A 24245-nucleotide genomic window follows, 5' to 3' on the forward strand; every position below is an offset into this window, starting at 1 on the left:
AATACTACATCTGCCATTTTGTCATGGTTACGTGACTTACCCATGTCAGTTGCATCGCCGGCAGCTAGCTCTCTGCAACTCTCACATGGTCGACCTCTGAAGCTAAGCAGGGCTGCGCCCGGTGAGCACCTGAATGGGAGACCACATGGGAAAGCTAGGTTGCTGCCGGAAGTGGTGTTAGTGAGGCCAGCAGGGGGCGCCCAACCTGCGGTCTGTGTGGGTCCTAATGCCCCAGTATAGTGACGGGGACGATATGCTGCTCAGTGAGCGCCGTCTTTCGGATGAGACGTTAAACTGAGGTCCCGACTCTCTGTAGTCGTTAAAAATCCCAGGATGTCCTTCGAAAAAGAGTAGGGGTTTAACCAAAATCCGGCCAAATCTACCCACTGGCCTCTGTCCATCATGGCCTCCTTATTATCCCCATATTCCAATTGGCTTCATCCCTTTCTCCTCTCCACCAATCAGCTGGTGTCTGGTGTGCGGTCTGGCACAATATGGCTGCCGTCGCGTCATCCAGGTGGATACTGCACACTGGTGGTGGATGAGGAGATTCCCTTCCATTGTGTAAAGCGCTTTGAGTGCCCAGAAAAGCGCTATATAAATGTAAGGAATTATTATTATTATTATTATTTACTCCCATTTATGTATTCTTTCGCGGGGCATCATGGGATGCGCACTTCAGAATCTCGCTGGAAGTAGTAGGTCATCCAGGTACTTCTCGCATACTGATTTTCGAATTCTATGACATATATATTATATATATTATGGACATAATACTCGGTTTGCATACTGATTTTAGCGTACTATATAGTATGGAAGTATGCAGTTTCGGGAAAGCCCTAGTTTGCAGAAAAGAACCAGAATTACCATCACTATTATCAATCGCTTGCTAGAAATACATGCATGGGCTTGCCTGATAAATGAAATGTACTACTGTATGGAGGTTGTGTTTACTTAAGTAATGCAACAGACCATTGATTCGTCAAACTGACTTGCGGTCTTTGTTCCTTTGGTTTTATTTTGTAGTAGGTAAAAAATGTTCTCCAGAGAAATGAACTGGCGAAAAATAAAATAGTTGAGTAAAAGTGTACTACTGTACTACTGAAAGCCATGTGACAAAAAGTGAAGGAAAGTTGTTTCGAGAGGGGAGGGAAGGTTAAAGATTATGAGGGAAAATTAATCTGTACAAAATTATATAGTGCAAAAAACAGTAATATATGCATATGAAAATAGGATGAGTACATTTTGATTACATGGTGACTTTAAACAGATGAAGACTTCACTCAGAATTGTAAGCTGAAAAAGTAGCTATGAATATGTATTAAATTTTTCTAATGGTGTCAAATTGGTGTTACTGACCTAAACACACACAGTGCCCAATGTAAGGCAGGACGTTACTATGGTTTAAAGACTGATAAAAATCAGTATTTGTGTATCAGTTCAGATCTGCTTGCTATTGGCTTTCTGGAAAAGGTTAATGTTATACCACAGGGTGTCATATTATTGCCTATACAACTATACCTGCCACTATACATGCCCTTTATTCACACAGATTTATTTAGAACGAGGCAAGGTCCCTCCTCCATATAGCAGCTATAAAATTACTGAGTACATCAGTTGCGAAGCTCAGAAAGAAAATGGCTGTTGTCGAGTCACTTCTGCAGTTTGCCAGCACAAGTGCATTGCTGGGAGCTTTGCTGTTGTTACTGGTTTTATATCTAGCTTCATCTGGATCCACATCTCAGAAAGAAGGGAAAGAGCCGCCGGGACCCAAACCACTGCCACTGGTGGGAAACCTGCTGACCCTTGACCTCACAAGATCCTTTGACACTTTTTTTGAGGTGAGAACTCAATACACAGAATAAACAGTAGCCTATTATTTTGAGATTTGTCTTAAGTGTCCTTTTCTGTGTCCTCCAGCTGTCCAAAACGTATGGAAATATATTCCAAGTATTTTTGGGACACAGAAAAACTGTAGTCCTAGTTGGATACAAAACTGTAAAAGAAGCGCTTGTGAACTACGCTGAAGTGTTCGGTGATCGAGAGATTGGACCTGGTTTCAAGTTGAAGGATGAAGAACATGGTAAGACTCTTTTTCTACCTCGAATGAATGTTCACGCAATAAATGCAAGACATGTTGCAAACCAAACAAGCTGGCCACTTTAACAATGAAAAACCTAACAATAAACCTAAAGCTAGTAACTCGTAAAAAGGCCAGTGTGTTGTTAACCAGTCATTCAATGCGTATAAGCAGACACAGTAAATGTCCCAGAAGTTGAAAGATAGTGGGCCCTATCATACACCCGGCGCAGTGTGGCGCAAGGCGTGACGCAATAGTCTTTTGGTAGTTTCAGCTTGGCACAAGAGTCGTTTTGAGGCGTTGTGCTACGCTGTTTAAATAGCAAATGCATTAGCGCTCATTTGTGCGCCCATAGACGTTCTGGTCTAAAAAGGGAGGCGTTCTGAGGCTATTTTGAGAAACTATAATAGATTTTTCATTAGACCAAAACAAACCCGGTCTAAACTCCAGCGCAGAGTTGCGCCTCGCTTACACACTACTTAATACGCACAAGAGAGCAATAGGCAAATATCTTTACATATGAAAAAATGTAAATTTTAAGGATATATATAGGATATAATAAGAATAGATATAGAATATAAATATAAAGGATTAAAATATTACAAAACATATTATTTTCTAGCCTACATAAATATGAAAAACCACTGCTTTTATGTCTTCTTCATCTCGGGAGGCTTTTTCAGTTCATTCATAACAATTAGTTTTTTTTATAATGTTATTATTATTAGCAGTATTATTTATTATCTCCATATTTATATTTGTTTCATTAAAAACAAGCTTAGATTTGCCCACCTGTCAGGTTTTAGACCATATGGGGCACAGCATATGTTTTAGGATATAACTCAGGTTTTTGAGCACATTTTGCTATTATTATTCATTTATTCGTTTGCTGGAAATTAGAACTAAATTTAGAAATAGTTTTGAAATGAATATTTGCGCTTAACAAACAAAATTAATTATTTATAGACTAATTGATGTCTGTGTGTAAAGGTTTCCCTATCCAAGAGCGAAAGTGAAAGTAGTTCCATTATCTCTCATTCTCACGCAGTAGATGCTCTGTTTAACAGTTTTCTGTTAAAAAAAACTTTTAACTGTTTGCTAGTGAAATGCTCATTTTTTCCACTTAGACTTACTTTGCGTCCTGTAAATAGCGAATGCACTTATGGCGCGATGCAGCTGGCTCTTAAAGGGAATCGGAGATGAGACTCTAAATGGTTTATTCTCAAAACACACCTATAACTCATTAAGAAAATAAACTCAACCCTTTTAGACCATGCACTGCGGCGCAAAGCAAGTTTTCCTGTCCTTAAATTAGAAAAAAACGCGTTCTGACACGCCCTGAAAGCGTTTGCGCCCTGCGCTTTGCGCTCTGCGCATGGACCGTCAAAATAGAGCCCAATGTGTGTCTAACTCATGTAGTCATCATTCTCTGCTCTTATTGTTGCTGAAACTAGTAGTGACATGGTTTTGTGTGGATCAGGAATCCTCTTTTCCAATGGAGAGAACTGGAAAGAGATGCGACGCTTCGCTCTCAGCAACCTGCGGGACTTTGGGATGGGCAAAAGAGGAAGTGAAGAGAAAATCATTGAAGAAATTCATCATCTCAAAGGAGAATTTGATAAGTTTGAAGGTGCTTGTTAAACAAGACACAAGTCTGCAATTCTGCTCTTAATTTTAAAGGTCCAATGAGAGACCGTTGTTTTGTTTTTTCGCAGGGAAACCCTTTGACACAACACAGCCTGTGAACTACGCTGTGTCAAACATCATCTCGTCTATTGTGTACGGCAGCAGATTTGAATACATAGACCCTCGTTTCACAGAAATGGTTGCTAGAGCAAATGAAAATGTTCGAGTTGGTGGATCGTTTTCTATGATGGTAAGCATAATCTGCAAGTTAAGTAGAATTTGTACAGTGGGATCTTATTTTTAACAATGATATACTGCAGATTTATGTCTGTCTTTTGTCTCTAATTGTGCATTTTTAGATTTACAATATATTTCCCTGGTTGGGTCCATTTTTGAAAAATAGAGCAGTTGTTGTAAAGAACATCACTCAAAATAGAGCAGAAAAGAAAAAGTTGATCACTGCTCTTCTGGAGACTCTGAATCCACATGACCCCAGAGGGTTTGTCGACTCCTTTCTCATCCACAAACTGAGCGATGAGGTATGGAAATATGCAATGGTAGCTTTTAATGAAATAATCAAAAATTCTAGTTTGCAGTTTGCACAAACTCTGACTACAATGTTTGTCATTTATTTTAGCTTAGTAACTTTGTAAATGGGAATAAATAGGCATTTTGTGGATTGCATTTGACAGAAATCTGGTAAGAAGGACTCGTACTTTCATGAGGAGAATCTGATGCTGACTGTTGCAAATCTGTTTGCTGCTGGTACTGACACCACAGGAACAACTCTGCGCTGGGGTCTGATGCTCATGGCCAAATACCCTCATATTCAAGGTAAAAACAGTTTTACAAAGAGTTTTCCCCCAATATTGATCACAAGGGCCAAATATGTGTTGCATGTGTGTACAGATCGGGTTCAAGAGGAAATTGACAGAGTAATTGGTGGACGTCAGCCAGTGGTGGATGACAGGAAGAAATTACCATATACAGATGCTGTCATTCATGAAATTCAGAGACTGGCCAACATTGTGCCTTTGAGTCTTCCACATAGAACTACCAGTGACATTACCTTCAATGGATACTTCATCAAGAAGGTCAGCCTGTAGTACAAATACCATGTATCTGGCAAGTATCTACAGTTCTTTAGTTTTCCCCACATTTTATGTTACGCCCTTACTCCAAATTTAGTCTACATTTTCCTTAAATTATTCCTCAAATAGCTATAAATAATACCCGAAAATGACAATGAGAAAGAAGTTTATTTGATATCTTAAAAAAAATAAATAATTAAAATAACAAGTGGATAAAGATTCACGATCTTTGCTCAATAATGTGTTACCCCTTGGCACCAATTACAGCCTCAACAGTTTTTTGTTTACTATAATACTACAAGCTTAGCCCACAATATTCCTATGCAGTTTCCGTCATGGTCCATCAGGTTTTCAGATCCCTCCAGAAATGTTCAATTGGGTTCAAGTCTGGGCTCTGGCTGGGCCACTCCAAGGACATTCAGAGAGCTGTACCGTAGCCTATCCATTGTTTGTCACGGTTTATGGTTCTGTGTGTTTTGACGTCTGTGTTGTGGTGAGCACACGTGAGTGGGTGTGTCTGTTTACCTTTTCATGGTAGTGTGCATTCTGATCAGCTGATCTAATCAGTGAGTCCCAGTTGATGCCTGTTTTGTGGGCTATATACTAGTCTGTTTCACTGCTGGTTATCAATCTGTTGTTGTTTTCATGTTCCTGTCTTAGTTACGTCCAGGTTTTCTCTCTAGCCTAGAGCGTCGGATGACATGTTCGTTTGGACCTGTGGTAGCTCTCTATCATAGACATTCTACTAGTCTCTTTATCCTTTTGAGCACTTTAAGACTTACATTCTGTTGCACTTCAATAAACTGTCTTTCACTTGCAGTTGGATTCTCCCTGTTTCTTATGTGACATTGTTATCTTGGCTGTGTGGTGGGGGTTGTTGTCCAGTTGAAAGGGGTACTGTAGTCCCAGTCTGAGTCCCAGAGCACTCTGGAGATTGTTTTCATTAAGGAGGATGTCTCTGTACATCGGTGCATTCATCTGTTTCTCAATCCTGATTAGTCTCCCAGATCCTGTTGTTGAAAAAGAATCTGCGCAGCTGATGCTACTCTAAAATGCTTTACTGTCGAGATAGTATTGGCCCGGTGATGACCAGTAGCTGGTGTCCTCCAGCACAAGGTTTCTGGTCTAGTTTTTAGACTTTTTAAACTTCAATTGAGCTACTATGGAGTTAGCCAACTACTGGGTACAGGTCTGATTGGCGGAGTGATGCAGAGTTGGTTGTTTACTGGAAGACTCTCCTCTCCACAGAGAAATGCTGAAGCTCTTCCAGAGTCACTCTTAACTCAACTGTCACCTCCCTGACTAAGGTCTTCCTTCCCCAATTGCTCAGTTTGCCCAAGTGGCCAGCTCTAGGAAAATTCCTGGTGGTATCAAATTTCTTTAGTTTATGAATAAAAAAGGCTACTGTGTTAACTGAGACAGTCAATAGCCGCATTTCCACTGTCGGGCCGAAATCATGTCGCGTTTCTGCTGTCTGGCTAGTAGCTCGCAGCGTGTCATGCAAACCCCGCCCTCAGAACATCCCCCGAATCAAACGTCAGGCAGGAATCAGGCAGATAAAGCACACCATCGCATCATCACGAAACCATTAAATTGAAGACAAGCGAAACAAACAAATGACACGTTACAGCACAGCATTACGTTATATGTCTTTAAGCACAGGCCTATGTGTTCTCATTCATCATATTCATTTACTCGCCGACTGACTGTTGGCATCGTGCATCAAGTGGTCTCGCCACTAACGGAGGGACCCAGCGCAAAGTAAAGGAACGTGTTAAGTAAAGGAACGTGTTAAGTATTTTAGCACATGAGAGCAACTAATAAAATATAGCCTATATTTCGTTGCGCTCAGCAGCTATAAACTAAAGAAGCTCTTCATGTATTAAAATTTTCATTTTTTTATCATATAAAAACAAACACTTGTTCGAGAAGCACATTTTGTATTTGCTGCTTTCCCCGATGCGTTTGTAAAGCGGCACTACGCAGAGCTGGATGACAGAAAAAAGGGTGGCCTAGTTTCTGCTTTCACCCAAAAATGCCCTGTTTGCACAATTTAATTAATATCGTATCCAAATACTTTATAAATAATATTTCAAACCTTCTCCGGTGTTTATTGTTTTTAGAAAATAGTTCAAAAAAATTCAGATAGGCTTTTGTAAAATGAAAGTTATAAATGGCTTTAAAACGGTTTGATTTATGTATTGTATATATCTAAACTGTTATAGCCAGCTTTTGTTTGTTTTATATCGGTTTATTTATTTAATGCGATTTTATTAAATCCGATATTTGTAATTCTTTAAATTATTTCAATATAGCTTAGGCTATTTTATCTAGAAATGACACTATTGTTTTGAGTCTACAAAAGTGGGCTCGTAATTTGTAAAGTTTTATGTTTTTCTGTTGTATTTATTTTGTGTATTAACATAAGGGCGATCATACGCAAAAAAGACCCCAGCCTATAAGACTAGATGTTTTTTTCCCTTATTTATTCATTTGTTTATGTGTTTGGCGCTTGTACTCGTGTGCATCAGAAAACTAGTGTCCACATCTCCTATCACTTTGCCCCGAAGCCCCAGCTGGCCCTCTTTGGCCCAAGGTATTCAGCGGGCCGAAAAAGGCCCCGAGAAAGCACTATTTGGTCCGATTAGGCCCCGGAAGTGACGGTGGAAACGAGACTGGCCTTGGCTTGCTCGCTTTAGGCGCGATTGTGGAAACGCAGTTAGTGGTGTGTTACAAACCCCTGATGTTAATCTAGGGGATAGTGGGGTTTGACATTTATTTAATTAAAACATATTTATATAAACAGTCAATTAATGGAAAGACAACCAAAGTAAAGCCAAAAAATGTGTGCTTTTATTTACTATCCCAAAGTGAACAACAACAACAACAACAACGAATTAATCAAAAAATAAAGAAAAAGTAAGTTAGGCAAAAATATACTATTTACAATATGTACAACACTGAGACAAATAAAGACGGGAAAAAACAAGAGAGCTGGCAGAAGGGACGCGGGCGGCGCTAAAGAAACGAAAAGAACAAAACCCAAACTAAATCTAACTTCCCAGAAGCATCTAGCTAACTAACTATGTGAAAAACAGTATAATTAACATACAAAGATCTTCCGAGTCCTAACTATCTACTTTATCTATTTACCCAAAAAAAGTACAAGGAGTGGCGCTCGCCCCTAACCTAGTGTACTAGACAGCAGAGTAGTCCTATGTGTTGCAATATGTATGTCATGTGACCTTCTTACCTGTCCGCTTCATCCAAGCCTCGTAAACAACGATAAACTAAGAACGATGTACGAATAACAGACGGATAACGTGCACACAGAAACGAGCAACAACAAAACACAGTTAGACGGGTTATTTCTAAACGCATGCGATAAATACAAACAAACGACAAAGCAGAGAAAGAGAAAAATGCAAGGAAGGGAAGGCGAGTGGTCTGGCGCGCGCTTTATCACGGGTGGTCTTTGCTTATTGGATGTGACGTAAGAGTGACGTAACCGGGGAGGAATGACTGACAGCTGAATGGACCAATGAACGGAACCTGAGAATACATGAGAGCAGATATGGGAGAACAGAGCGAAAGAGAGAGAGATAAAAACACAGAGAAACAGAGCACAAAAACACAAATACAAAAGTTTTCTGCATCCTTCCCTAGATCTATGCCTTGATGCAACCATAGGTGCAAACTTACCAAAGATGGACTCCAGTTTAGTTTTAGAAACATCTCAAGGATATTCAGTGAAAACAAGAGGCCCCTAAGCTAAATTAAATTTCTTTTGAGTGTTTCTTTTTTTTTTTTTTAATTCTTTCACATTGTCATTATGGGGTAATGTTTGTAGAATTTTGAGGAAAATATTGCGTTTAAGCCATTTTGTGATATCGCTGTAACAAAGGAAAAAGGTAAAGCACTGTGAATACGTTCTGGACATATATCTACATAGATGTCTTCTCTATATCATGTTCAGGACATCAAGGTTTTGATCTTTTCTCCATTTTTCTAGGGAACTACAGTTGTTCCTCTGCTGACGTCTGTTCTGAAGGATGAAAGTGAATGGGAGAAACCAAACAGCTTTTACCCAGAACACTTCCTTGATGAGAAGGGCCAGTTCGTCAAGAGAGACGCTTTCATGCCCTTCTCTGCAGGTAGTGTGAAATTTCATCACTACACTAACCATGCACTACCCATAGTACACTCAACAAAAACATAAAGGCAACACTTTTGTTTAAGCTCCCATTGCTCACACATTTGTCTAAATCTGGTGTGGCAAAACATCGGGTTCCAAAACATGGACTTGTAGGTCCTGGGCTGGTGTGGTTACATCTGGTTGGATGCATACCTGTCAACATTGGGATGTGAAAATAAGGGATATGGCCAACATAATAAGGGATCGGGATCCCCTGCAACACCCCCCCCCCCCCCCTTTAAAATCCCTAAATTACTAATGTATCATATGTATGTTCATTTGGAGTTGTTTCATTGTAAATAAACAATTAAATGGTCAGTAATGTTTTAAAATTATTATTAACAAAAGAATACTAATCTAATGAATCTCTCATTTATTAAGTTTTTTCATTGCATTAATTAAGAGATGTCACTTTAAAAATAGCACACATCTAACGTTAAATGAAAGCATTCGACTGCTTTCCTAACTTTTTATGCTCATTTAAGACCAAGATCGACATCCTTATATGTTATTATTATTAATTACGTGTATATCTGTTTAAACACGCACCCAAAAGCCAGACTTTCACTCCGCTTCAAATCCCGTGTACAGAATCCTTTTGGGAAACAGCATCTGTTTATCACTATGGAGCACGTCAGCTGACAGTCATGCACCATTATGTGACTGTTTTGAGGATTGTATAGGATAGGCGACTGCACCTGTAATCAAAAGGAAATGGAATCGCACCATTTTTAATATTTATTTATAAGTGTTTTCATTCCTAAACAAAGCGAAAGCACAGAAGACTCACGTTTTAGAGCTATGGGCGACACCTGGTGGTTCGGTGGTATGGGTTGCGTATAGGGAGGCTCGGCTGTTCTAAGGAGTCTGAAATTTCGGGAGAAATACGGGAAAATACCTTTACGGGATGATAGCGGGATAGAACAGTAAAATACGGGAGAATCCCGGGAAAAACGGGAGGGTTGACGGGTATGGTTGGATGTACTGCCAAATTCTCAGAAATTCTATTGGAGAAGGCTTATGGTAGAGAAATAAACATTCAATTAACAGACAACAGGTCCTGCAGTTAGCTTTACAACTGCATGCACTCTCAAAACGTGCAACATCCAGAAATTTCGCACAGCCATTGAAGAGGAGTGGACCAACATTCCAAAGGCCAAAATCATCAAACTGATCGACTCTAACTAAAGGACATGTGCTGCATCCCCCACACTTGTGTTGCACACCTGTGGACTAATCATGCTGTCGAATCAGCATCTTGATATTCCACACATGTAAGGTGAATGAATTATCTCGGTAAAGGAGAAGTGCTCACTAAAGCCCTGTCCACAGGAGCATGGTTATTTTCAAAACTGCACTTTTTTCTATAGGGTTTCGCTGTTTGTCTATACGAAAACACTGTCAGGTGGCTGAAACTACAAAACTCTCAGTACAGTGTGGTCGTGTGGATGCTCAAACCGGTGTTTTAGTCTCATTAAGTCAGCGTGCGTGCTGTTTTCCCCTTTCTAATTGGCCAACATGGAGTTCGCACTAAACAGAAGACGTGAGACAACTTCTGCACATTCATGGCAAATGTATCGCCCATATTGTTCAACTGTGGGACAGTAATTCACCTCTGTTCTCACGTTTGCATTGACTTCAATGCAGTTTACTTGTGAAATATACTGAGGCTGTTTCTCAATATGCGTTCTTCAGTGGTCTTGCCTTCTTGTGTAACGTCAGTAACAGCTGCCGAAGTTCAGTTCCAATACTCTAGACCACAAGAACAGAGGACGGGTGAAACTTCCCAGATGTGTTCTTGATTTCGAGGACGCATCGATGCAGACTTGAGCACCGAACTCGCTCTAGAAGTCCCAGAAGTCATTGCGACTGGGAAGCGCAGCCTTTTTTTAGATTTATCATTAAAGTTCAGAGATACAACTTATTAACCTCAGGAGTTTCCCAAAATGAAATGGTGAAAGTAAACATTACCATGCACATCTTAATAAAGTAATAACACATTAAGGGTGTTTGTTTGCTGAAATTCGTTTTAAATTTGATTTACTTATATTGCGCAACGCATACTTATAATGTTTTTATGCATAGCATATTTTTTGAAAAGAATAAAGACAACAAATCGTTGTATAAATGTTGTAATGTGTATATAATTTTCCATTAAAAACACGTGGAGGTCACGTGACCATCAGGAAAAACGCAGCATCTCATTTCTCACAGGATGCATTCTCTGTTCTCGCGGTCTCCCGAGTTCGTTCTTTCAAAGACACCTGGCAAGACTGGTCTCCACAAGAACTCAAGTCCCTTCTCTGTGTTCTTGGAATTGAGAAACAGCCTTAATTCCATGTTTGGTGTGAACTCAGTATAAAAGTTTCATTATCGCCACCTGTTGGTTCGGCAAGCCCATAACATGCAATATCATGCATTTTTGCGTTTTCACATGGATTTTTTTTTGCGCTGTCAAAATTAACGCGTTAACGCATACGATTAATTTTAAATAATTAACGCGGTTAACAATTAGTTGCATCACAGGTTATCCAGAGTTTTATGCAATTTCGGGTGTTTCATTTTTAACTTTCGACATCTGTTGTAAGTTGATACCGCATGGCGAACAGAAAGAAAATCCTCTGCATTTCGTGACTCGGTGTTCCTTTAAGGTAGGGTTCCTTTTAAGGCTACACGGTAGAATTTTAATAAGAGTATTATCTTAATCATATTAGAATCGGAGTATTGGTGTCTTATGTAAATGTACTCAGAACGTCTGGTGAAGTCGCGAGCTGTCAAAGACAGGGCATTAATTAAGTTTAGCGTGTTTCCTCATTAAACGCAACGAAAGCGTATGCTTCGCGTTGTTGTGTCAGAATCCTTGTGAAATACAGTAATACTTTAGGACGCTTAGTTTAGGACGCTTAGCAAATTTGATGAACGTGATCATGCATGTTGAATCTGAGGGGAGTCGCTCCAGTATGGAAGGCCGTTGGGGCCGAAATGTCTGCAGCGCGTTGTGTGTGTCTGTCTGTGTGTGTGTCTGTGTCAGGCCCGTTGAGGGGTGTCAGGGGTGGAGTAAGCGACGTATCTGAGTAGGGGCGAGAGGGGTGTGCAATGTATTTAACGACCGGTTTGCAAGAAATTATCATTCATTTGCGGGCATTTGGGAGTCTCTGTGCACTTGCGGGATACTCCTAGTCCTAACAACTGGATAAATGTAAAGGAGGATTAAGATAAATTGTTTCTACTCTATAACTTCTCAACTCACAGTTTGTATTCTATAGTTTATAATTATAATTTTTCATTTTCCATATCTGCAATTCCTGTATTTTGGCATTTTTTTGCAGTCCACTTAGTATCCAACATGGAAATCAATGTTTTCTTTATTGGCATTGATTGTTTTGAAATTTAAATGTGATTAACATGCCTGTGTTTTAATTTCTGTAATAAATATGGTAGTCAAGCCAGGATCTTGATGGTTTATTGTGGGTATGTTGTTTACATGAAGAAATCTGTGTTACAAGTTAAACAAAAATTCTTATAAACAATTATATTTTGAATTTAAATATTTTTTGTCTTGCATTCACATTAATTTTACATTTAAATAGCCAAAATTTCAGTATTTTAGTTTCAGTATTTTAAATGCGATTAATCGCGATTAATCACGATTAATTTTTTTAAAAGGTGCGATTAATTAGTTAATTTTTTTTAATCGATTGACAGCACTAATTTTTTTAAACAAAAGCTGGGAAACTCAATTAAAAAAATACCTGTGTGTGTGTGTGGATATTTTTAGATTTAGACCAATCTAAATGTTTTTGTGTATACAGAAAAAGATAGACATTTGAGTTCAGCTTGTGAAAAATGGGAGCTAAAATAAAAATGTTGCATTTATATTTTTATTGAGTGAACATTTAAATCATAAAGCCAAAGAGAGAGATAAGTTTTTGTGATGCTAGATGAAATTATGCATTAGAAAAAAATGGTTTGTAGAGCTACAGCAACAACATGGCATGACATCCGGTGCAAAGCATGCAGCTATAGTAATGAATGTTTGAGCTTTGGTTTCCTGAAGTCAGTCATGAATTCCACCCTCCTAATTAAATTACAAAGATTGTTAAAAACGGCAAGCAAGATTGAGGAATAATGTCATGTGACATGATTCTCAAGCTCCAGTAACACAGAAAACTAATTGTGACAATCTGACATGGGTACTACTGTTGCATTGTGATGTCTGAATGTGCTTAATTGGAAAGAAACTGTGCAAGCAGTTTTTTAAACATTGCTGCGATATTGACAATGGACGTTTTCTCCACTAGATTTTGCTATTGTGATTGCATCTGAAAACAGCTCCATTAATGTCTCTTCACATTCAGTGATAAATAACATGATTCAGTTAATACTACTGGTACTACTATAATTCATACCTATCAACATTGGGATGCAACAATAGGAAATACAGGAGAAATACAGGAAAATATCTTTACGAGATGATAGCGGGATAGAATTGTAAAATGTGGAAGAATCCCAGTAAAAATGGTGCAAAATGGTGTAAAATGGTATAAAAATGCTGAGTAGTTTGCATCGCTGTCTTTACTGTGGGATGTTTAACATTTCTATTGCAAAACAGTTAACTAGTATTACATGTTTAGTTACTTGCATCTATTTTTTTAACCATTAAAAGTGGTTTTAATTAACTGTTAAAAAATGCCTCATTGGCTAATGTGAACGGGAAAAAAAGCCATGTGGAGCTTTCCTTGTTTATTCAACAACAGCCTCTCTCTTTCTCAGGGCGCAGGGTTTGTCTGGGAGAGAGTTTGGCCAGGATGGAGCTCTTCCTGTTCTTCACGTCTCTCCTTCAGAGCTACCGCTTCACAACTCCACCCGGAGTGTCTGAAGATGCGCTGGATCTCAAAGGAATCGTTGGAATCACGTTGAATCCGTCTCCACACAAGCTGTGTGCAATCAGACGCTCCTGATTCAGGAAAGCATCAGCAGCTAACGGAAAAATACACAAAACAAAGCTTCTCAGATTATTTCAGCATGAGTTGGTTGATTTCTGCACTTATGTATTTTACTTTTGGTTGAAAATATAGAAATAAACAATGAGGCAAGCATCTAACCAACCACTTTACCTTTTGTATCATGAAACTCTAAGTAAAAAGCTGTAAAAGAATCACTTTGAGCAACATTTACAAACTACTAATCAACTGTTTGGAGAAACTAGAAAGCTTTTGACTTTCTATGTCATAATTGTGACATAGCCTTGCAGTAGCTTTTAGAAAGAACTAAATTCAGCAAAAGACTAACTTCATTGGCTCGGCCAGACCTAATAATAACTTAAATATTTCTTTCAGAACAATTTACATCTTAAATATAGTTTCTATTTCTTAGAAAATAAATCAGAATAGCTTAACCAGTTAAACTCCGTGACGTCATCGGCTTTCGCTTTCAGATATAAAGGGCTAGCATTGCACCGGACCCCCTTAAGTGGTTTCGTTTGAAAGTGTAGAATCTATATTTTATGCACATATGCATCACTTTGGTTTTTATTCTACTGTACAAAAGTTATTTACATTTAAGTACACAGTATTTTGGATACCTGAGCTAGGTATTTTACATTGGTTCGTTTTCACATTTTTCATATGTGACACATGTACAAGTTATAGCTCAAATGAAAGCTCTTGCCGGTGCTCATACGGTTCTAGCATTCTTTTTACTGAACTATATTCACATATCAAACAGTTGCTGAATGAATCGCCGTGTTTCCATGGCGCAGAAGTGAAAACAATACATTAATGATCACTAAGCAGCCCCAGATAGCACAGACAGCTGTCCTCTCTTACCTTATGCTGTGCGCTTCAGGGCTATTCTCCTCTGTTTTTGAGGTGATGTGCATAAGTAATCCTTTTATATGTCAGATGTGGTTCAAGCACAGTGAATTATGTTTGATCAAACAAAAGAGTATTGAAGTATAAAAAACAATGATCGCTCGACATTTTTCTTTTTTTTTCTGTCATTACAGACATGTGCAGGAACCACCAAAATTAATTTATAAAAAAAATACAAAAAGTGTTTATTATTAACATTTCAGGGGTTTATTATAACACAGACAACATATACAGATATTTTAAACACTTTCAATAGTGTTTTATGAAAATTCAAAGGGTTTTCTTTAAAATGATACAAAATTCTTGCATTTACACCTCTGCATCTGGATTTGGGAAGCTTTTAAATTTGGGTAGGCAAAACCCAGGCGGAAATCCCAAAATAGCAGCAGAGTTTACACTCAGAGTTCTGCTATTAATTTCTTGCTATTTCATGTTTACAACTTAAAAATGTAAACTTCAAATTGTTTTCAATTGTTGCACCCTGTCATTTTGACTATTTCTTGCTAATGCTGGTTCATGGCTCAGTATTTCGGAATGTTAAATGTTAAATCACATTTGTGGAAAAATTAATTTGAATTGTGAGTTGAAAAGGTTGCTTTAAACATTTCTTTATTAAAATTCCCAAATGGTGTCAAGTGTTTAAGAGTTATTCACCTAAACCCATAAAAGGCAGTATAATATATGGCAGCAGCTTACTCTGGTTTGATAAAGATTGATAAAGGTCTCTGTGTGTCGTAGTTCAGAGCTGCTTATTTTCTGTCTAAGAAAAGTAGATAATAGCAAAATATTTCTATTTCTAAAGCAAATCGTGCTATTTTAATCATGACAATAATATTGGTGCAACATTTGTTAAAATAAATTTCTGCTTCTATAGATTTATTAAAAAAATGTTGTCCTCTGGTGTTTAACAGGCTGAAAAAGTGAATGATTAACCACAGGGTGTCGTCCATGCTTATGTAACTTTTCCAACTGTCTATTCACATTGTCAGACAAGGTCCGTCCCTAACTAACAGCTATAAATGTATTGAGTTCATCAGAAGCTCAGAGAGAAAATGGCTGTTGTCGAGTCACTTCTGCAGTTTGCCAGCACAGGCACATTGCTGGCTGCTTTGCTGTTGTTTCTGGTTTTGTATTTAGTTTCATCTGGATCTCAGAAAGAAGGGAAAGAGCCACCGGGACCCAAACCACTGCCCCTGCTGGGAAACCTGCTGACACTTGACCTCACAAGAGCCTTCGACACTTTTTTTGAGGTGAGAACTCAATGCATATAAAAAAAAATGGTGGCTTACCATTTGAGATTTGCTTGTAAACATCATTCTCTGTCTTCCAGTTGTCCAAAACCTATGGAAATGTATTCCAAGTGTTTTTGGGACCAAGAAAAACAGTGGTCCTAGTTGGATACAAAACCGTCAAAGAAGCACTTGTGAACTATGCAGAACAGTTTGGTGATCGAGAAATTGGACCTGGTTTCAGGATAATGAACGATGAACATGGTAAGACTTTTTTCCTGCCTCAAATGAATGTCGCAAAGCAAACATCTTGCACAAGTTTCATGCCAGTAAATGTGCACACATTGCCATAACTAGTGACAGGAATTAGGACAATGAAAAACCTAAGCATGTTTTGTCACAGGGCTTTTTGTTCATGGGGGAAATTGCTTTGTCTTTAATTAAGAAGCATACGTGGATTCCTAACAAGATGCTGAAAAACTTGATTTAAAGTAATATATGAGATTGACCTGTTAACTTGGCAAACCTGTAGTTTTTCTGCTGGTGTCGCTGCTGAGACTCGCAGCAAGATTTTTTTTTTTTTGTGGATCAGGAATCCTCTTTTCCAATGGAGAGAACTGGAAAGAGATGCGACGCTTTGCTTTAAGCAACCTGCGGGACTTTGGGATGGGCAAAAGAGGAAGTGAAGAGAAAATCATCGAAGAAATTCATCATCTCAAAGGAGAATTTGATAAGTTTGAAGGTACAAGACAGAGATGAACATCTGCTCTTGGTTTATAAGGTCCAGTGTGAAACGGTTTGGTGTTTTTTTTCTTGACAGGGAAGCCCTTTGACACAACTCAGCCTGTTAACTACGCTGTGTCAAACATCATCTCGTCTATTGTGTACGGAAGCAGATTTGAATACACAGACCCTCAATTCACAGAAATGGTTGACCGAGCAAATGAAAATGTTCGGGTTGGTGGATCAGTTTCCATGTGGGTGAGTTTAATCAACTAAAACTGGAGGCTGTTTATAAATATGCCATTGAGTAGTAAGAACTAAAGAGTTCTACAGAAGTTTTTGAAAGTACAACTTTGGAGAAGATTTGTCAATTGGTCTTTCTTGTGTCTCTAGTTTCATGAAATGTTTCCTTGGGTGGGTCCATTTTTGAAAAGCAAAAGGATTATTGTTGAAAATATTATCCAAAGCAGAGCACAGATGACAAAGTTGATCACTGCTCTTCTGGAGACTCTGAATCCAAATGACCCCAGAGGCTTTGTTGACTCCTTTCTCACCCGGAAACTGAGTGATGAGGTATGGAAATTTGCAATGGTAGCTTTTACCGAAGTAAGCAGAAATTCAGGTTTGGAGTTTGACCAACATGTGAATTGGACGATTGTCATTTGAAGTACTCTAGCTTATTAAACTGAAATAAAATTGGGAAACTATATGAATTTTGTGGATTACATTTCACAGAAATCTGGTAAAAAGGACTCGTACTTTCATGAGGAGAATCTAATTATGACTGTGACAAATCTGTTTGTCGCTGGTACTGACACCACAGGAACGACTCTGCGCTGGGGTCTGATGCTCATGGCTAAATACCCTCAGATACAGGGTAACAAATAAATAATGTTTTTTGTGTTTCCTTAATTTGATTACATTGTAGACCAAAGCACCAAATATGTGTTGCATTTGTGTGCAGATCGAGTTCAAGAGGAGATTGACAGAGTGATTGGTGGACGTCAGCCAGTGGTGGAAGACAGGAAGAAATTACCATATACAGATGCTGTCATTCATGAAATTCAGAGACTGGCCAACATTGTGCCTTTGAGTCTTCCACATAAAACCACCAGTGACATTACCTTCAATGGATACTTCATCAAGAAGGTCAGCCAGAAGAATAAATGCATAAAAATCACGGAAAAGATAAATACTGTTAAAAACATCAAGGTTTTAATCTTTTCTCCATTTTTCTAGGGAACTACAGTTGTTCCTCTGCTGACGTCTGTTCTGAAGGATGAAAGTGAATGGGAGAAACCAAACAGCTTTTACCCAGAACACTTCCTTGATGAGAAGGGCCAGTTTGTCAAGAGAGATGCTTTCATACCCTTTTCTGCAGGTACAGTGAAATGTGAATATGAAAACCACGTGTTCTAAAAATCTGCTTCAAAACTTATTTTAAACTAAATCAGTGTTGAATCAGTCAATGGACACACTAACTGCTCAAAATCTGTAAAGTGGCTCTGAATTTCAGAAACTTATGTCAATGTCTTCAGTCTGCAAATCTAGGCAAAAGTTTTGTTGAGTAATGCAGCTTTTAGCCCCAGCCACATTTACCTTTGCCCTGTAAAGTTTTGCAAGAGAGGTTCAGAGATCATGAAATGAGTTTGGCACAATCAGTTAGATTCATAAATGATGATGAATGACAAATGCATGGATTGATCATTTTATCTTGTCTAGCGTGTCATGTTTGAAGCCAAACAATATCATGTTTGGGATGCCTAATAACATCTCAACAACGACAACAACAACAAACCTACAATGTTTAATTTACTTTGATCTTCCACAATGGGTTCTGCATAGACTGTAATCTATGTAGATCTGGATGTAGTATCTGTGATGTCACCCATTGGTTTCTTAAGAGCGCAAATGAAGCTACAAGTAGGCAAGGCCAACCGTTGCCAGTTTAGTTTAGTTTTCGCCGACCGGGGTTTACCAAAAAAGGGCAAATAGTGAGCGGAGCTACAGATGCTAGCATTTTGCTTAGACAAGCTTTTCTTTGGGAGAAATACTTTTAATACTTTACACGTATTATTAAATACTTTATTACCCACGACTCGTTTGTGTTCTGATCACATGTGCTTGGTTGTACACTATATAAATAAAGTGATTCTTCTGAACTCGGGTGCGCACCTGTGAAACGTACCCGAGTCCGCCTGAAAGAGGTGGTCTGGGGTACGGTTCATGTAAACTCTGATACGGTTATCTTCTGATGTGAATGCAATCGTACCAAATAACAGCTGTGCAACTGAACAACAAACTATCGTTTTTATAACGTTTGTTCGTTTGTGTGTGTGTCTGTGTCACGTTTCGTACCTTGGTGACACACGCGGGACTGAGCCAGGGCAAACACAGTGATAAACACAAAACAAACACAAAACAGTGATGATGTCTGCTTGTCTCCTCCAAAAACAGCTTCTGCAGACATTGTGCGATGTTCTGAAAGTTTATAATTTTTTTTGCGGCAGATAGACGCGAGTCGCTTTCTGTATGTCCAAAACCAAAAGCTTCGGTCAAAGCAGAATGACCTGGATGTGCGGACGTCTTTCCATTTCAGCGCTTGCTTTCGTGACCGTCACCTTGCAACGGCTGTAGACAAAACAGCAGCTCGATGACGCAAGTGTAGCGGAGTTCAGAAGGAAAAAAGACAGTGGCTGCGTCCGAAACCGCCTACTACTCAGTAGGTACTGTATTTGAATTTAAATGTACTACTCGGCCGTTAGAAAAGTATGTTCTATACAGTATAAATGTGAAAAGTATGAATGGAATTCGGACGTACTACATCCGCCATTTTGTTATGGTCACGTGACCTACCTGCGTCAATTGCGTCGCCTCACTTCCATTCATGACTTCTCTCACGGGGCATTATGGGACGCGCACTTCAGAATCTCGCCGGAAGTAGTAAGTCATCCGGGTACTTCTCGCCTAATGATTTTCGAATTCTATGAATTCGGACATACTACTCGGCTCGCATACTGATTTTAGCGTACTATATAGTATGGAAGTATGCGGTTTCGGACGCAGCCAGTGTGACCACAAAGCAACCAGGAGGTGGCAAGGGGAGACAATCGAACTTGGGTACGGTCCAGGAAATTGAACCAAGTGTGAAAGCACCCTAAATATAAACAAAACTTATGAGTTATCACCCCCTTACAGTCATGAAGGGTAATATTAGCTATATACACTAAAATTGTCCTTTGTACCAGGCTGTAAACACATATTTCTGCTGTAGAGTTGGCCATTTTAATACTGGGGTTATTAGAGATGTGCTCTATTTTGAAGCCAGGCCTAGCAAAATTTCGATGAATTGCAGTTTTTATTTACTTCCGTATTCGCTTCACGAGAGGAGAGAGAGAGAGAGAGCGTGAGGTTGTTGCTTTGGGTTCCATGGCATTACCCAGTAGCAGCACAGAAGACCATTTGTTTGTACATTTGGATCATGGTAAACCAAAAGAATGTCAGTATTTGCGTTGCTAGGTAGAGTTATGTCATACATTTAGTCATTTAGCAGACGCTTTTATCCAAAGCGACTTACAAATGAGGACAAGTAAGCAATTTACACAACTATAAGAGCAACAATGAATAAGTGCTATAGGCAAGTTTCAGGTATGTAAAGTCTAAGAAGGGAAGCATTAGTAATTTTTTTTTTGTAGTTAGTTGAATCAGAGAGGTAGTTGCATATTAGTAAGGAAAGTGGAGACTAAATAGTTGCGTTTTAGTCGCTTTTTGAAGACAGCGAGTGACTCTGCCGTTCTGATGCAGTTAGGGAGTTCATTACACCAACTGGGCAGATTGAATGCGAGAGTTCGGGAAAGTGATTTCTTCCCTCTTTGGGATGGAACCACGAGGCGACGTTCATTCACAGAACGCAAGTTTCTGGTAGGCCTATAAATCTGCAGAAGTGAGAGCAGATAAGAAGGAGCAAAGCCAGAAGTCGCTTTGTAGGCAAACATCAGAGCTTTGAATTTGATGCGAGCAGCAACTGGCAGCCAGTGCAAACGGATGAGCAGCGGAGTGACATGTGCTCTTTTAGGTTCATTGAAGACCACTCGTGCTGCTGCGTTCTGAAGCATCTGAAGAGGTTTGATAGAGTTAGCTGGGAGCTAGTAGAGAGATGCAGTAATCCAGTCTGGGGAGAACAAGAGCTTGAACAAGGAGTTGAGCTGCATGTTCAGATAGGAAGGGTCGCACCTTTCTGATGTTATAGAGTGCGAATCTGCACGATCGAGCAGTTCTAGAAATGTGGGCAGAGAAGTTTAGTTGTTCATCAATCGTTACTCCAAGGCTTTTCACTATTTTGGATGCAGTAATGGTTGCCCCATCCATTTGCATTGAAAAGTTGTGATGTGGAGTCGGGTTGGCAGAAAATTCAAGCATTTCCGTTTTCGTGAGGTTAAGCTGAAGATGATGATCTTTCATCCAGTGTGAAATGTCTGACAGGCAGGCTGAGATGCGAGCATCTATTAAAGCAAAGGTTTGTAGAGTTTTCTGATGACATGACAGTTCTGTAATAAATTAATATAAAGAGTTGAAAAGGAGTTTGTAAGCATAAATCAGTACTGTTAAAAGCTGTTTAAATAGTGCACTAACAGAACCATTCCCTAGGCACTAATACCCAAGCAGGAACAAGGTTGAATTATATGACGTGAGCCATTTGTTCTGTTTTCTTTACAATATCGCTACTAAGCAGTCTCCCCTTACAAAGTAATCTGATCTTGACCTTGACATGCCAATGATTCAGAAATCAAATTTTCATATTCTGAACCTGCGAAATGACTCAGATTTCACTTATGTTCAAGTTAAAACTATTCAAACAGTTTCAAATTCACATGGAGCCTAGATATTTCAACAACAGCCTCTCTCTTTCTCAGGGCGCAGGGTTTGTCTGGGAGAGAGTTTGGCCAGGATGGAGCTCTTCCTGTTCTTCACGTCTCTCCTTCAGAGCTACCGCTTCACAACTCCACCTGGAGTGTCTGAAGATGAGCTGGATCTCAAAGGAATTGTTGGAATCACGTTGAATCCGTCTCCACACAAGCTGTGTGCAATCAGACGCTCCTGATCCAAGAACAAGTCAGCCGCTGACAGAAGAATATACAAAAACAAAACGTCGCAGCTTATTCCAGCATGAGTTGGGTGATTCCAGCACTTGTAAATGAGGACCAAAGTGTGGAACCAATCACTTGACCTTTTGTATTTTAAAGCTACAATAAGCAAAAACCTGTAATTCTGCATATTTACAATGTAAGCGGCTCATTAATGTCCCCCAAAATGCTACAAGTCAACGGGATAATGCAGAAAGTCTCAATTGGCAATTGGTTTGTAATTGTTTGCCAACTCAGCATGCAGTTCCTTTACCTAACTGGCCAGCAGGACAATGATCTGGTCACACAGCAAAACAGGCAAAGCGGTTGCTTGAAGCTGAAAACATAAAAATGGCAGCCCAGAGTCCTGATATGAACCTGTTTGAAAATCTGTGCAAAATGGCTGGTAAGTGATAGCTCAAACACTAGTCACTGAACTAAGAAAAGTAGGGATGGGTTCTGAAACTCTGTACTTTATCTCGGTATCAGTGCTAAATTATAAAAGACAGAGGTATCGATAAGCTCTGACCTTAATGGTTTTGTTATCGGTACTGTAGAATTATTGCTGAATAAGCATCACTTACATTAGCATAATTTAACTGACCAACCTTATCTAATTTGCGAAATTCATCTGCACAGTTGGCAATCTCACATGAGAAAGGCTCGTGTTTTCACCCAATAGTACAACGGCGAGAGCGTCAAATATAAAATCGGTCAATGAGTTGAATACCGTGAATGAGTTGGCCTGTCTGGTTTCAGGTTATAAAAAAACAAGCCTTTATTCGTTTTAGTTTTTTGGTGATTTTATTTTTTGTTATTCAAAATAAAAAATGAAAATCAAATAATTTTTGGAATTTTGCTTTTCTGTTTTTCACTATGAAATAGAAAAATGAGTCGTTTTTTGATTTCCGTTTTAAAATTCAAAAACCAAAATCAAAAAACGCATTGAATTTCAATTTTCATTTTTTTATTTTAAAACAAAAATCAAAAAACGACTCGTTTTTCAATATCTGTGTCTAAAATGAAAATCCAATGACCAAAAGATACATTGACCAAAAGCCTTCACAGTTCTTGGCTGTGCATGCGTGTTCAGTTACAGGTTTGTAAGCTGGCGGAGTGGCGGAGATCCAAACGGGTTGTATTCCTGAGTGGACAGCAACAATTACAACAAATGCAACAAGTTTTTTTCTTGTATAAGCAGAAACACAAGCAATCTGGCTAAGCATCTTTCAAAAGTGCATCAACTACAGAAAGACAATTGAAAGGTTTTTGACTGCCTAGCTAAAGGTACATCATCCACATCATTATGATAGCAGTCAATCACATAAGGTCTCTCTAAATTAGAATAATATTAATAGTTTATTAAACGCGCGCATTCAGTTACAATGAAAACGTTTTTTTTTCTGCAGTAGTCGAAATAAATAATAAATATTAAAAATGCTTTTATATCACTGAAATACAGAAATATAGCCTAATAATAAACTATTCTTATTAAGAAATAAAAAAACTGCTTATTTTTTACATTGTTAACTCCCAAAACACCGGTGACTCATTTATGTGAATGTGTTTAATGAAAAATTATAAACATTATCTGATTATTTAACTGGAATTTGCAATTAAAAAGGGTGTTTTTCAGCTGTAGGAAGCACAAGAAACCAAGATCCCGACTTCTGCCATAAAAGGGCAAACATGTTGACTTGTCTCCAGAAGACAAAAGGTTAAAAACTGAATCATTTTCCTTCAAACCATTGTACATTCTTTTACAGGAAAAAAAATTGTTTTACAATTATTGGTTTTGGTTTATTTCACATTAAAATAAAGTGTTAATTCTGTTCAATTTGTTTTTGTTTTTTTTCTAAAAAAAAAAAACTCAACAAAAAGTACAAATAAGAGAAGCGTTAAAGTACGAAAGTGATATCGATAAAAGTAGTAATACTGTTAAACCTTAACCATACCCATCCCTAATGAGGAGACTGAAATAGTGCTGATCAAGAAACTAGTGATGATCTGTGGGACTAGTAGTTGGTACTGGCTAGTCATTTAAAGTAAGAGCATCAACACTCTCTGCTCCTTGATTATTTGATTACTATATAATTTTATATATATATATATATATATATATATATATATATATATATATATATATATATATATATATTATATTATATATATTATATTGATTACTATATTATTTGACTACTATATTACTATTACTATATTATATTTTGACTACTGTAACCTTTAGAAATTTTACATGTAATCTTTCCTTGTGCTGCAGGTATTGCTGTTCTGTCATTCTGACCAC

General features: G+C 38.5%; 3 protein-coding genes across 5 annotated transcripts in view; 2 read left to right on the top strand and 1 right to left on the bottom strand.

Annotated features, from left to right (window-relative positions):
* pdgfab (platelet-derived growth factor alpha polypeptide b) overlaps positions 1 to 24245 on the bottom strand; it is a 679118-nt gene that overhangs the window by 424854 nt on the left and 230019 nt on the right. The window lies entirely within an intron of this gene.
* cyp2k20 (cytochrome P450, family 2, subfamily k, polypeptide 20) lies at positions 667 to 15500 on the top strand. Of its 2 annotated transcripts, XR_015480466.1 has the most exons (10): positions 667 to 1841; positions 1921 to 2083; positions 3561 to 3710; positions 3796 to 3956; positions 4066 to 4245; positions 4399 to 4540; positions 4616 to 4800; positions 8810 to 8951; positions 13766 to 15215; positions 15268 to 15500. XR_015480466.1 is itself a non-coding variant. In XM_087243995.1 (9 exons), the coding sequence occupies exons 1-9, from the start codon at positions 1638 to 1640 to the stop codon at positions 13951 to 13953; spliced, it is 1515 nt and encodes a 504-aa protein (XP_087100121.1). In that variant the 5' UTR covers positions 667 to 1637; the 3' UTR covers positions 13954 to 15500. The 2 variants fall into 2 exon arrangements, 1 of the variants encoding a protein (XP_087100121.1); XM_087243995.1 differs by having other exon boundaries at positions 13766 to 15500.
* cyp2k19 (cytochrome P450, family 2, subfamily k, polypeptide 19) lies at positions 15475 to 22785 on the top strand. 2 transcript variants are annotated; one of them, XR_015479904.1, is made up of 9 exons: positions 15475 to 16115; positions 16196 to 16358; positions 16687 to 16836; positions 16915 to 17075; positions 17211 to 17390; positions 17553 to 17694; positions 17782 to 17966; positions 18057 to 19024; positions 21465 to 22785. XR_015479904.1 is itself a non-coding variant. In NM_001079704.2 (9 exon segments), coding segments are annotated over 9 exon segments (1509 nt in total). In that variant the 5' UTR covers positions 15912 to 15917; the 3' UTR covers positions 21919 to 22089.

Source organism: Danio rerio, chromosome 3 (assembly GCF_052040795.2).
Source record: "Danio rerio strain M-AB ecotype USA chromosome 3, GRCz13ab, whole genome shotgun sequence".
NCBI classification, from domain to species: Eukaryota; Metazoa; Chordata; class Actinopteri; order Cypriniformes; family Danionidae; genus Danio; species Danio rerio.

Excerpts from the sequence above, each read along its gene's own strand:
- cyp2k20 (XM_087243995.1), top strand. The coding sequence starts at position 1,638 with ATGGCTGTTGTCGAGTCACTTCTGCAGTTTGCCAGCACAAGTGCATTG. Across the intron at positions 2,084-3,560 it reads GTTGAAGGATGAAGAACATG|GAATCCTCTTTTCCAATGGA; the intron begins GTAAGACTCTTT and ends TGTGTGGATCAG. Across the intron at positions 4,541-4,615 it reads CAAATACCCTCATATTCAAG|ATCGGGTTCAAGAGGAAATT; the intron begins GTAAAAACAGTT and ends ATGTGTGTACAG.